The sequence below is a fragment of the Bos taurus genome, chromosome 27, assembly GCF_002263795.3.
Source record: "Bos taurus isolate L1 Dominette 01449 registration number 42190680 breed Hereford chromosome 27, ARS-UCD2.0, whole genome shotgun sequence".
In the NCBI taxonomy this organism is placed as follows: Eukaryota; Metazoa; Chordata; class Mammalia; order Artiodactyla; family Bovidae; genus Bos; species Bos taurus.
The window spans coordinates 32,203,805-32,218,025 of NC_037354.1; the positions used below are offsets into that span (position 1 = coordinate 32,203,805).

Genomic DNA, 14,221 nt, shown 5'->3' on the forward strand with positions numbered 1-14,221 from the left:
CACACACACACACAGTAACAATCACAGAACCCAGGGGAACACAAACTCAGAAGGAGTCTCATTATTTTGCTCACCAATGAAATTCAGATGAAATAAGAATTGGCAGAGACGTCTTGGTTCAGTTCAGTTCAGTTCAGTCGCTCAGTTGTGTCTGACTCTTTGAGACCCCATGAATTGCAGCACGCCAGGCCTTCCTGTCCATCACCAATTCCCGGAGCTTACCCAAACTCATGTCCATTGAGTCGGTGATGCCATCCAACCATCTCATCCTCTGTTGTCCCCTTCTCCTCCTGCCCTCAATCCCTCCCAGCATCAGAGTCTTTTCCAATGAGTCAACTCTTCACATCAGGTATTGGAGTTTCAGCTTCAACATCAATCCTTCCAATAAACACCCAGGACTAATCTCCTTTAGGGTGGACTGGTTGGATCTCCTTGCTATCCAAGGGACTCTCAAGAGTCTTCTCCAACACCACAGTTCAAAAGCATCAATTCTTCAGCGCTCAGCTTTCTTCACAGTCCAACTCTCACATCCATACATGACCACAGGAAAAACCATAGCCTTGACTAGACGAACCTTTGTTGGCAAAGTAATGTCCCTGCTTTTCAAAATGCTATCTAGGTTGGTTATAACTTTCCTTCTAAGGAGTAAGCGTCTTTTAATTTCATGGCTGCAGTCACCATCTGCAGTGACTTTGGAGCCCAAAAAAATAAAGTCTGACACTGTTTCCACTGTTTCCCCATCTATTTCCCATGAAGTGATGGGACCGGATGCCATGATCTTCATTTTCTGAATGTTGAGCTTTAAGCCAACTTTTTCACTCTCCACTTTTACTTTCATCAAGAAGCTCTTTAGTTCTTCACTTTCTGCCATAAGGGTGGTATCATCTGCATATCTGAAGTTATTGATGTTTCTCCCGGCAATCTTGATTCCCACTTGTGCTTCCTCCAGCCCAGCGTTTCTCACGATGTACTCTGCATATAAGTTAAATAAACAGGGTGACAATATACAGCCTTGACAAACTCCTTTTGGAACCAGTCTGTTGTTCCATGTCCAGTTCTAACTGTTGCTTCCTAACCTGCATACAGGTTTCTCAAGAGGCAGGTCAGGTGGTCTGGTATGCCCATCTCTCAGAATTTTCCACAGTTTATTGTGATCCACACAAAGGCTTTGGCATAGTCAATAAAGCAGAAATAGATGTTTTTCTGGAACTTTCTTGCTTTTTTGATGATACTTATTCAAACCCATTCCTCGATCTCTTTTGGATTCAGAGCATGAAGATTGTGGTAGGACCAGCCCTCAGAGCAGGAAGAATCCTATGTAATTAGATAAGTTACTGGGCAGAAACTTTCCCAACCCCAGCTATGCAGTTCACTGCCTGCCATTTCAGCACTGAATTCTCTTAATACCTAATTTTTTGAACAGTGGTCCTCATCCAGGGCAGGGAGGGGCACACGGGGTTCTCTGGACGAGATAGGCTGGAGAGAGAGGGCTTAAGGAAAGTCGTGTCCAAACTCCCCTAATCGCCACCCTCTAGAGCTAATTTATATTCGTCCTTAAAATGTTAATGTTCATGATGGAGTCGCCAAAAAGGAGAGAGGAGTAATGAAGAGGAAACTGGAAAGAAGGTGTGAGCGGAGCCAGAGACAGGCAGTGTGGAGTGTGAGTGTCGCTCAGTCATATCCAACTCTGTGTGACCCCATAGACTATAGCCCGCCAGGCTCCTCTGTCCATGGAATTCTCCAGAAAAGAATATGGGCGTGGGTTTCCATGCCCTTCTCCAGGGGTTCTTCCCAACCCAAGGATGGAACCCGGGTCTCCTGCATTGCAGGCAGATTCTTCACACTCGGAGCCACCAGGGAAGCCCCCGGGGAGAGGCAAAAATAATGTTTTGAATAGGAGGCCCTAATTTGAATTTATCCTACTTCACAGTTTTCTTTAGATCTGGCCTTGGGTTGCTTTTTTCATCTTCATCCCATACTAATTGACCTCTTTAAGAAGGGAGTCAGCCCAGCCAGTGTTCCCCAGGGATGGGCATTCCAAACCCAGAAGCCTGAGTTCTTACCCCTGTAATGAGTCAAGCAGCTCATCTCTCTAGCTTGGCTAAAAGTTGTCCAGGATCTCCTGCAGCACCAATGGCTATGGGCAGGAGAGAGCACAGGCGTTCCTAAGTGGTTCTTCATCTCTAAAGCAGGGTCAGGGATCATATGTCCACCTAATTCCAGTAAAATGGAAAACAACCTGATAATAGTCCACCAAGACCACACACCAATATCTTGTGTTCCTGTACTCATGACAGTCGCCATTGTTCTTGTGGCCAATCCAGCACTTGGCTGTAGGGCTGCCTTTTCTGCAGTCTTCTGTGTCCATCTCCACCTGCTCTGTGGCCCTCTCCATATTTCTTATCCCAATGATTACGATAGCATCCTTGCTGTATCTAGTAAGGTATCTAGCAAGATACAGCATCATTGCTGTATCTTTCCCTGTATCTAGCCTCTCTTTAAACCAATCCATGCCATCTTTCATAGCTATAATAATCTTCTTGAAGTTTTGATCAGAAACAGATATATAAATAAAAAATCAAAGATGGATGAATGTTATCCCTCCTTTTGCAAGAGGAAGGCATGGGCTTGATTGCTTGTCCTGCTGCTGCTGCAGCTCCTAAGAACAGTGTTTCTTGTCTGGAAGACCTGGTATCACTTCTTAGGTGTGTCCCAATGACTGGTAGATTGCAGAATTTTCCAACAGTGTACCTACTGAGTAGACTGGAGCAGATTCAAAATCAGCCAAATAAGGCAGAAGTTATTTTCACTCATTGGGACTCTGGTAAGATTTGAGGGAGATAGAAAGGCATAAAATGATTGCTCTCGACATGGAAGTCATGTATGGGGCATGTTTTTAAAGGTAGTTCTATCGTGTGTGCCAGGAAAGGAGAACGGTTGGTTGTCGTTCTCAAGGAATCATTTCTTGAAGAAGAGAGAAAGGTAATCAAGATGTTGGCGTTACATAGGGCTTTTGTTTTTTGGTTCAGTCGCCCACAGGTCTTAGATATCTTAGCTGCCATGTCTTTTTTGATGTCTAATGCTTATAAGGAAACCATCTTTAGAATATCCATAGAGAAGAAGTCATAATAAGCCTTTAGCTTAGAGCGTTAGGCAAATTTCATTTCATTTTCCCTTGCCTAAAATATGAAAGCATAATTTTTTTCCACACTGTCAGCTGTAGATAGATTAAAATATAAACAAATCAAGTGGTCAAACTTTCTTAGAAAATGAAATCAGAGAAAACTCAGTTGCTTGTCTATTTCTTTGAGAGAAGGGGAGTTTGCTTCCTAGTTTTATTTTATTCTGAGCTCTCGCCCTCTGAATGTCTGAAGCAGTGAAGAAACTGGGGAGAAAGGCAGTAATAGACCGTCGCACATTCTTAACAGCCTCCTCTGGTAAGTGTCCTCTGAAAGAGGACACTTTCAGACTCCTTTTCTGAAATCCATTATGATTATAGAATTTAGAGATGAAGGGACCAAAGAGATCATGTGGAATAGGTGTTTTCCATTCGGAGCCAGCAGCACCCAGCCAGAGACTCCACCCATTCTCAGGCAGACTGTGCCTTCCAGCCCCTATGTCCATGCAGGAAGCTGCCAGCATTATGCAAATCATTTATGTATTCTAAGGAGAGGTTTTATCCCAAAGGACACAAGGGAAGAGTCAAAGCTTTATTTAGCAGAAATTTTGAGAGGTCCATACCTAGTACTCACTGAACCCACCCACCCTCCTCCCACCTTTTTTTTAATACCTGGCACACATCATCCGCTGGAGAGTCAGGCTCTGAGAAAGCAGAGACTTCCCGAAAGTTCCATTGTTCTCCGGCCAGTTTGGGCTTGTTGCCTTCTACATTCCACAGCTCACTTTCTCTCAGGAGCCCTAAGCCGGCTAGCCTTGAAAGGCTGACGGTTGGTAAAACGCTAGTCCTCGCTCAGATATTTCTTAAGAAGTTCCCTTCCTAAGCCACTTTCCCGCCCAGGGCAAAAAAAGTTAACAGAGAATAAGGAAACATGAGTCAACTTCAAAACCCCATCAAAATTCCATATGTAAAGTGAAGGCTTTCTGAGGATTACAGTCAGGAGCGATCTTATTCCAAACCTGGCTGTTAGCACACCTGTATGACGCAATTACTGCCGATTTAAGCCGACAGATCACATCAGCAAAGGAGGTCCTTCTTCTTTCGAAAGTGTGTTTTGACTCGGTTGATATTTTCTGTAGATTAAAATGGCTCAGAAGGAATTATATCAAAAGAAAAGGGATAGTAGAATATTTCTGTGGCTCATTCTGTCTGCCATTGTCCCAAACCTGGTGAGGTGCGGGCTTAAAGGATTGTCCCAGAGGAACTCTGCATTCTAAGTAGTCTCAGTATAGACAGAGTCTTAGATTTCCAGGAGGAAATGTGTATCTTTTCTCCATTTAGGTGGGTGGCTGCAGAAGAGTAGCCATGATGGCTCTTCTTTGACTTTGTCCATCTCCTTGATAACTTCTTCCCGGGCAATGTCCCCCTCTCTGATCATCTGGCAGTCAGGTTCAGGAAAGCAAATCATGCAGGGTTTTCGAACCATGAAAGAAAAGCATTTAACTTCCAAAGCATCCTTTAGAATGTTACTTTTCATCACAGTACCAAGTGCCAATTCTTATTGAGCAAGCATGGCTTCCTAGCCCAGCGCTTTGAAAGGATTCCTAGGTTAAATCTCTGCTCTGGAATAAGAGGGACAAGATAGAGTATCAACCTGTGGGTGCAGGAAGGAGTCATGGCTCACATGTCACGTTTTTGCTTTTTCCATCTCCAAGCAGCTTCCTGTGGCTCATCTAAAGACTACATGTCACCCGTCCGTGCGTTCATCCTCCTCAATCACCCTTTGAAGCCCCATTCTCATCCCCATTTTGCAGATGAGAAGGTGATCTGCTCTTGTGTTGTTTCCAGATGTCGAAATTCACACATGTTTTGCAACATATCCCGTGTAAGATCAAGATCCTTCAAAGTTAAAAATAAGAAAGGAAGCCTTGAAGGAAAAATGAAGTAAAAGGAGGCAGAATTGGAGGACAATGAATTTCAGCCTGACCAGTACCTGGGGAGGGAGAAGGGGACTTGGCTGAGATCTTTTCTTTGAGCCTGTAGAGACGCTAGTGGTAAAGAACCTGCCTGCCAATGCAGGAGATGTAAGAGACACAGGTTCAATCCCTGGGTGGGGAAGATTCCCTGGAGGAGGGCATGGCAACCCACTCCTGGAGAATTGCCTGGAGAATCCCATGGACGAGGAGCCTGGCAGCATACAGTCCATAGGGTTGGAAAAAGTTGGACATGACCGAAACAACTGAGCATGCACCTCATGACTGCAGACCGCGCTAGCAGCAGAAGGCTCCCCAACGCTACACTCGGGGGTGAGATGGGAGGAGCGACGGATTACAAAGGTGCAGAATGGATAAGAAAGTACACAATGTGTACTTATTTTAAACAGACCATATGGTAGTAACACCTTCACAATCATTTTCACCCACTCTTTAACTCTGCAGAGGAAAATTAAAGAGCTCTCTACCAACCATCCTCTTAGAATTAGACTATAGCTTGAAATTCTCAGCCTCTCCCTAGTCAAGGATGTAGAGCTGTCTCAGTCAATAGGAATAATCCAGAATAAAGGGGTATTATGCCAACTCACCAAGATGGCTCTGCCATTGCAGGGACAACGGTCGTGGTGATGAGAGACAGCCAGGAGGAATACTGTGAACTCCAGGACCCCTACTCAGAAACACGTATGAGCTTCTATAGCGGCTTGAGCGTTACTACCAAGTAAGCACCTCAGAGAACCCTGGTTCCCTATCAGTTTTTAAGAATCGCTGGGCAACAACAATTTGACTTAAACAGGAATATTAGCTTTATCAGCTCCTATCCTGACTAACGCAATTGTTCCTCACCAAAATGAATGCATCACAGCTTCTCCCAATATCACTTAGCTAAGCAAATATACCTGTCCCCGGCATTGTTCCAATCATTTTTACCAATGACAACCATAGGTTATGCACCTGGTTTTCATTCAGATCACCCCTACTCTGGAAATGTGTGTCAGGGCAAGATTTCAGCTCTTTCCCAGTTTTTTTTTTTTTTTTTTCTGTTATTAATCCAACGCTTTATTTTGAGCAAATTGACGCGAGACACAAATTGATGATGGTGTTTGGTTTTAGGTCTGCAAAATAGGGCCAATAAATTTTCCCTCCCCTACTCAAATTCCTACATCTCTTTAGTCCATGAAAACCCTGATTAAGCTGAATTCAGGGTTGTAGGTGAAGAGTGTGCGATCTGTTTAGTTAATTTTTAAATCGAGGGGTGATATAAAGGTTCTATCACCCCGGATTTTATTGTAAATAATTCTGTAGCATATCGGCAACGTTTCAACTTAGTAGCTGTAACATACCAGGAAAATCTTTCATGATTGAGAATTGTCATCAGCTGTGAGTAAATATTACATTTTCTTCAGAGCATAGAAATCATGCTGTGGCATTACACAGTGTTCAGGGCAAACACTGGTCCTGAGCTGTGTGACCTTGAGCAAGTTGCTTTACTTCTTGGTGTCTCAGTTCTGATTTAAGTGAGTATAGTAGTGATGAAGACCCTGAGCTTCTTTGTAATGACTGAATGAGATGAGGTATTTAAAACACTTTACTTGATTCCTAGCTGAGAGTAAGCATTCGTTAAATGTTCCATATTATTGCAATGAACAGTTCTTGTATCTGGGTATGAAATTGGACGGCAAACATGGTAGGTGCAGAGCCTTCCAGGGATGTGGATTTTGAGATAAACCCTTGATCTTATTTTGCTGTAACCCACGTCTTTCTTTTAATGCATGAGGTGTCTGGTTTCTGTTTACTGGAGGGTTCTGGATAGATGGGTCTGGTTAACAGAGGTTTTGCTGTACCTGTCCAGCAGGCGAGGCAGGTGTCAGGCGTCTGAGCCCCAAAGGTGCCATCTCTCGGTGGTGTGCTTTCTGAGAGGCATATAAAAGTCTAGAAATTACATTCTCTGTTCTCCTATTCTATGCTATTGCCTTCTATTCCAGGATTTTCTGAAACCTAAGTGAGGTAATCTACATGAAAGGATTACAGACTTTTTGGAGGAAAGAGTCTATGGAATCTCAGGAATTTTGCCTTACTCACATCCGCAAGCTAGCAGTGGCATCTGTAGATAGTTCTCTGTCTTTTTTGGTCTTGCCGCATGGCTTGCAGGGTCTTAGTTCCCTGACCAAGGTTGGAACTCAGGGCCATAGCAATGAAAGTGCAAAGTCCTAACCACTGGACTGCTGGGGAATGCCCCCCTTTTCCTTGGAAATGGTTGGTAATGCACTATGCAGTGAGTAGCTCTGTGTGCTCAGTAGGCACTCTGCTGGGTGTGTTGTTAGATGCAGAAATCATGTTTTAGCCCTCAGGAAACCTAGTTGGGTATACCAGATGCATTCAGATAAATTAATTTGAGGCCAAATAAGGCAGCATCCCTTCCAGGTCTACACTGATGATTCTGGCAAGAGGTCAAGCAGGAAGAGGTCAGTGGGGGCTGGGTGGATTGTTCCAGAGTGTTTCCTGTAGGAAGTGGGGTGGGATTGGGAGAAAGATAACAGCATGGGATCTCTAGTCCTGTGACAGACGTGATACGGGCAAGTCGTGGGAAACACATGGAGCCCTCTGTGTCTGAATAGCATGACTAGGGGTGGGAATGTATGATGGAGTGAGGAACAATGTCTCAGATTTCTCAAGAATGCACTCTTGGTTGTTGGTATTGCCCACGTGTGAATATATGCATCTATGTTACATTTGTGTTAATGCAAAGTTGTTGCAAAAACATAATTCCACTCTGAAAAGTGTTTTGTGACTGTAAAGACAGCATATGTGACAACACATAAAATGCTCCAACCATGTTTATACTTTCATTTATTCTTTCCTGTGTCTTCTCTGTGATATGAGAGGATTGGCAAGTCATGGATAATGAGAACCCACAGAAAATCCAATTTCAGCTATTGAGTTTCACTGACTTTTCTCACCATTCTTTAACACAGCTCTAAGGACAGAATCATGGATGTTTTCCCCATTGTCTTTAATTTCTTTATTGTCTGTAATAAATAAGGAAATGGTGTAAAGCAGGCATCTAAAAGGAAAATTTTAACCAATAATTAGAGAAATGCAAATCAGAACTACAATGAGATATCAGCTCACACCGGTCAGAATAGCCATCATCAAAAAATGTATAAACAATTAATGCTAGAGAGTGTGTGGAGAAAATTGAACCCTTCTCCACTGTTGGTGGGAATTTAAATTGGTATAACCACTACACAAAACAGTATGGCAAGTCCTTTAAAAACTAAAAATAGTACGACCATAAGACCTAGCAATCCCACTCCTGGGCAAAACCGTAATTCAAAAAGATAACATGCACCCCAGTGTTCATTGCAGCACTATTTACAATAGTCAGGACATGTAAGCAACCTAAATGTGCATCAACAAAGGAATGGATAAAAAAGATGCGGTACATATATACAATGGAATATTACTCAGCCGTAAAAAGAATAAAACAATGCCATTTGCAGCAACATGGATGGATCTAGAGACTCCCACACTGAGTGAAGTCAGTCAGTCACAGAAAGACAAGTGTCATATGATGTCACTTATATGTAGGCTCTAAAAAAAGGCTACAAATGAACTTACTTACAAAACAGAAGTAGAGTCATGGATATCGAAAACAAACTTACGGTTACCAGGGGATAAGGGAGGGGTATAAATTGGGACTGACATACACATACTATATGTAAAATAGATAAACTATAGGGAAATTTTTTAAAAAGGGAGTGGATATATATGTATATTTTACATATATATGTAACTGCTTTACTTTGCTGTGTACCTGAAACTAACACATTATAAATCAACTATACTCCAATAATGTTTTTTAATTTTTAATTGGAGGATAATTGCTTTACAATGTAGGGTTGGTTTCTGCCACACATCAACATGAATCAGTCATAGGTATACATATGTCCCCAATTTTTAAAAAAGGAGAATTGGTCCACATGGCCTGGTCCATCTGCAGACTGGACCCATCAGCCCTCTATATGACTAGGGGTTCCTGATTACGTCTAAAGAAGGTCAAGGATAGTGATAGTGTCCCATCCAGATTATCTCTAAAGAGGATGCATAATCATCTTCCACCTCTTAATTAAAAAGCAAGACAAATTCTCATGAATTACAGAGCTTAAGAAACTGATCAAAGCCACACTGCTGAATAGATGGTTATATGCATGTCAATAGATAAATGCCATTTGTGGGTGAATTTTCTGTGATATTTCATCAAGGGAGTGGTCAATTCAGTTGACTGAAATCCAGTGTTAATGGGATGAACAGCACATCTAGCTCCCACTTAGGACTATAAAATAGAGTGGGTTTCATTTTCTGGTTTTGAGGGTTTTGTTGTGGTTCTTCTTTTTGTGGGGCAGAGATAATTCCAACCAGCAAACTAGCAAACATATGTCCTGGGAAACAACCACGAGGGTAAAAGAGACTTGATGGCCTAATAGAGATGAATAGGTATTATTGGGGAAATAATATAAAATGTGTGATGGGTGCAACTTGTGACCCATTTTTGATGTGTTAGTAGTATTACATGCACATTTCCAAAACAGCATACAGTTATTTATAAGTTTGCTGACAGTGGGCTTGGTGTTTTTAAAGATGGAATCTTCAGACCACCAGTGGGTTTTCTGGTAAGTTCAGAAAATACTATCTTCTATTCTTAGTCCTTGAGGCCGTTCAAACGGCCTTAACATACTCAAAAGTTATAGTTCAATATTTCATTGCATCCCTGGTGTCTTTCTTTCCCCACAGAAAAAGCAACAGTAAGCAATGTCATAAGTAGCAGTTCAGATCTCAGACTAGCACGCTAAAGTCTGTTTAATAGATGGTAGTTAAATATGGTTTGTTGAGCAAATAGACAAACACTAGTTGTGTTCTGCGTCCTTGTGGCCGGATTCTTTCCCAGCTAAGGTACCAGGGAAACTGGCCTTAAACCAAGGGGTCATGTGATTTGAGAAGGGGGAAGGTAAATATTTCCTCTTGTTTCTTTCAGGGTGAAAAGATGAGCCCCGTGCACAATGTGGTGGTCAATAGAAATGCATACCAATCCCTCTTGGACCTCCTTTGCCTTCACTTCTGATTTCTTTCCCATGGCCACACCACTGGGGTGAGCTTAGGAGAGTTCTGTCCACTTTACTGTCGCACAGGACAACTATGGTGTCTGTGCGTGCTCAGTTGTGCCCAACTCTTTGCCCGCCAGGCTCCTCTGTCCATGACATTTTCCTGGCAAGAATACTGAAGTGGATTGCCTTTTCCTCCTCCAGGGGATCTTCCTGATCCAGGGATCAAACCCAGTATTGACTATTCTCGATCAAAATCCACTTTTTCAGGAAAACTGGCTTTGACCAGGTATTAGAAAGAAAACATTGGGATACAACTAACTCATATTATGTTGTGACTGACTAGTAGCAGGATAACCACACTAAGTCTTTCAGTATTTTTAAAAGTTGAGTGTTTATAAACTCAAGTAGACACAGATAGATAGCTAATCATTGAAACAAGGAGAGGTGGAAATTTTCAAGCAGTGTGTGATGGATCTGGGTTGGGAGAGGAGGCCAATTCTAATGAAAAATCTTTGGGACTGTTGGCCCTTCCGTAGAAGCCCTCCTTCTGGGTCTGCCACATTCAAACCTCACAGATGCTGGTGAAATCCAAATAAGTTTCCACACAACTTCCCTTTCCATTTTGTCTCTAAGAAACCTGTGGCTAAGGGCTTATGAATAGTGTCAGCTTTGTCTTCATGCTCTCCGTGTCTTTTTAGAGATATCAGAGGCCATGCATATTTTTTTCTCTCTTTATCCAAATGTCCAGCCCAGCCTTAGCTCTTTAAAGCAAGTGATCATTGCCCCATGGCAGACTTGAGCCCACCATCAATTTCCTCATCTGTAAAGCAGAGATAACAATAGAACCGAATTGAAATGTTGTGAGGATTGTAGCAAAAATCAAGCAAGCGAAAAGGGGTTCCTTTGCTGTGATTCTTCCCTCTGCCTTCATTTCTCTGGCTGGTAGATTTTCATGCTTTTGCAACTAGTTTCTTCCTCCTTCAAGGGGAGAGGGCTTGAAGTTTAAGATCTTCCCAAATTTCATGTACTGTCTATGGCCCACCAGCCAAGACCATCAGCTCAGCGAAGCATGTCATCAGGGTTTCCAGAGAAGGTCTGTGATGTGGTACTTCCCATGGGCATATTCACTTCGCTTTGCCCAAGTCTGTTCGTTGCTCACCATGTCTTCTCCAGAACACTCTTTCCGTGGCGGTTCCAGCTCCTTCCTTGGCTCTTTCCCAGGGTCTTCCAGCTAATCCCATGGCAGCCTTCAGGTTCTGAGCAAATTATAGTCCATCAGAATGGCCAGTGGGTACTCTGCCCGCCATGGCTCCTGGGATGTCTGTCCCTACAACTTTTCACTTTCAGGTACCATGCTCCTTACACACACACACACACACACACACACACTGATATTAGGAAAGGAAGCTGGGCCCTTCCTCTCTTTCTAGTCTCAGCTCTTCACATTTATTGAATTCTGTGCTTCAGATGATCCAGACAGAAGAAATGCCATCTTTTAACCTCAGTGGTGTCTGAATTCCTACTGAGGACCAGCTTTTAGGGTCTTTCCAAGAGAAGGAGCTTGGATATGAATCACCATATGTGGTTCTTCTCTCTCCACACCTTGTCTGATCTTTCTGCAAAGCTAACCAAGTGAGATTATCTGAGTAGGTACTTTTTTCCCTTTTGTCCATATTAAGCTTTTAAAATAACTTTCCCTCTAGACAAGCACAGACTTCTCTGTTTACATAAAATATGGCCCATCACTGGTAAATCAGAAGCATTCTTTACTTCTTTCCTTCGTACACACTTATTGAGTATTCCCTTACTGTAGGATTTCATATCACCTTCTAGAAATCCACACCTGCTTAGTACTGAGTAGCCAGCATTTTATCTCCCAGAATTACCTTTCTTCAGAGGCCAGGTAGCTCTTATGTTCCCAGTGCTCTTGTTTCCAGCCTTATGTTTTAGAACCTCTAAAGATGCCTTCCTCATTTCAATTGATATTCAATTGATACATAGGAATCACTAGCAGGGGTGTATTTTGGCCAGGAAGTTTAATAAGCAGCTTCATCAAGTCTCAATAAAAAGTTTAAAAAAACCCAGTGATACAAATATATCTGTGCTCAATTATAGGTATAGATATTGGGGTAGGGATAAAGATAGACACAGACACATCTAGAAATGATATACTGCTAAGTCGCTTCAGTCATGTCCGACTCTGCGATCCCATAGATGGCAGCCCACCAGGCTCTGCCGACCCTGGGATTCTCTGGGCAAGAGTACTGGAGTGGGTTGCCATTTCCTTCTCCAAGGAATGATATATTTAAGCAAATTAAAAGATGCTTGCTCCTTGGAAGAAAAGTTATGACTAATCTAGGCAGCATATTAAAAAGCAGAGACATTACTTTGCCAACAAAGTCTAGTCATAGCTATGGTTTTTCCAGTAGTAAGTATGGGTGTCAGTTGGACTATAAAGATAGCTGAGCATCAAAGAATTGATGCTTTTGAAGTGTGGTGCTGGAGAAGACTCTTGAGAGTCCCTTGGACTGCAAGGAGATCCAACCAGTCCATCCTAAAGGAAATCAGTCCTGAATATTCATTGGAAAGACTGATGCTGAAGCTGAAAGTCCAATACTTTGGCCACCTGAAGGGAAGAACTGACTCATTTGAAAAGTCCCCGATGCTGGGAAAGATTGAAGGCAGGAGGAGAAGGGGACGACAGAGGATGAGATGGTTGAATGGCATCACCAACTCAGTGGACATGAGTTTGAGTAAGCTTTGGGAGTTGATGATGGACAGGGAGGCCTGGCGTGCTGCAGTCCATGGGGTCACAAAGAGTTGGACACGACTGAGTGAACTGAACTGAACTGAACTGAAGCATCATGAGCCTGAGTATCAAAGATAGATGAAAGAGCATTTCAGAGAATAAAAGAATAAGAATTTGAGAAGAATGAGTAGATTCGTTCTTTTGAAATTTCCAAACAGTGCCTGTCTAGTTCTTGTCTCAGATTTGTTGGCGAAAATCTGACTTCTTGAGAAGCAGTGTGCCAGACTCCAGCAAAGTGCCATATAGACAAACACACTTTAACTGTGTTTGTATACACTGCTTTTTTCTCTCTTTATTTTCACTTATTAATTTTTTTTTTTTTTTTTTACATATTGAAGGCCTGTGGCTACCTCGCACCAAAGTGGATTGGTGCTATTCTTCCAAAAGCAGTTGCTTACTTTGTATCTCATTTTGATAGTTTTTGTAATTTCTAAGTTTTCTATTATTATTTTGTTGTGGTGACCTGTGATCGGTGGTCTTCGATGCTGATATTGTAATTGGGGCACCATGAACCGCACCCATATAAGACTGTGAACCTAACCAATAAATGTCTGTGTTCTGACTGCCCCACTGACCAGCTGTCCCCCCATCTCTCACCCTCTCCTCGGGCCTCCCTTTCCCTGAGACACAGCAATATGGAAATTAGGCCCATTAATAAACCTACAGTGGCCTCTAAGTGTTCAAGTGAAAGGAAGAGCCATGCATCTCTCGCCTGAAATCAAAACCCAGAAATTATTAAACTCAGTGAGGGAGACAGAGACAGGGCAAAAGCCAAGCCTCTTGTACCAAATGTCAACTTGAGAATGCAAAGGGAAAGTTCTTGAAAAAAATTAAAAGCACTACCCCTGTGAACACACAGTTGATAAGAAAGTGAAACAGCCTTATTGTTGATATGGAGAAAGTTTTAGTGGTCTGGACAGAAAATCAAACCGGCTGCAGCATTCCTTTAAGCTAAAGCCTAATCCAGCATTCTCCTCCATTCTCTGAAGGCTGAGAGGTGAGGGACCTGCAGAAGAAGTTTGAAGCCAACAGAAGTTAGTTCATGAGGTTTAAGGAAAGAAGCATCTCCATCACACAAAGTGTGAGGTGAAGCAGCAAGTGATGATGCAGGAAGAGATCCAGAAAATCTAGCCTAGATGATTCATGAAAGTGAATGCACTAAACGAGATTTTCAGTGTGGATGAAATAGTTTTATATA

The 14,221-nt window shown here is 42.5% G+C and overlaps 1 protein-coding gene across 3 annotated transcripts in view; it reads left to right on the top strand.

Moving 5' to 3' along the window:
• Positions 1–14,221, top strand: part of KCNU1 (potassium calcium-activated channel subfamily U member 1) — a 148,062-nt gene that overhangs the window by 66,861 nt on the left and 66,980 nt on the right. For all 3 annotated transcript variants that reach the window (XR_009493070.1, XM_059882238.1, NM_001163249.1), the window contains exon 19: positions 5,722–5,830. Coding sequence is in view for 2 of the 3 variants with exons in the window: in XM_059882238.1 (XP_059738221.1) it covers positions 5,722–5,830 (109 nt within the window). In the remaining variant the exon portion in view is untranslated. The remainder of the gene's footprint in view (positions 1–5,721; positions 5,831–14,221) is intronic.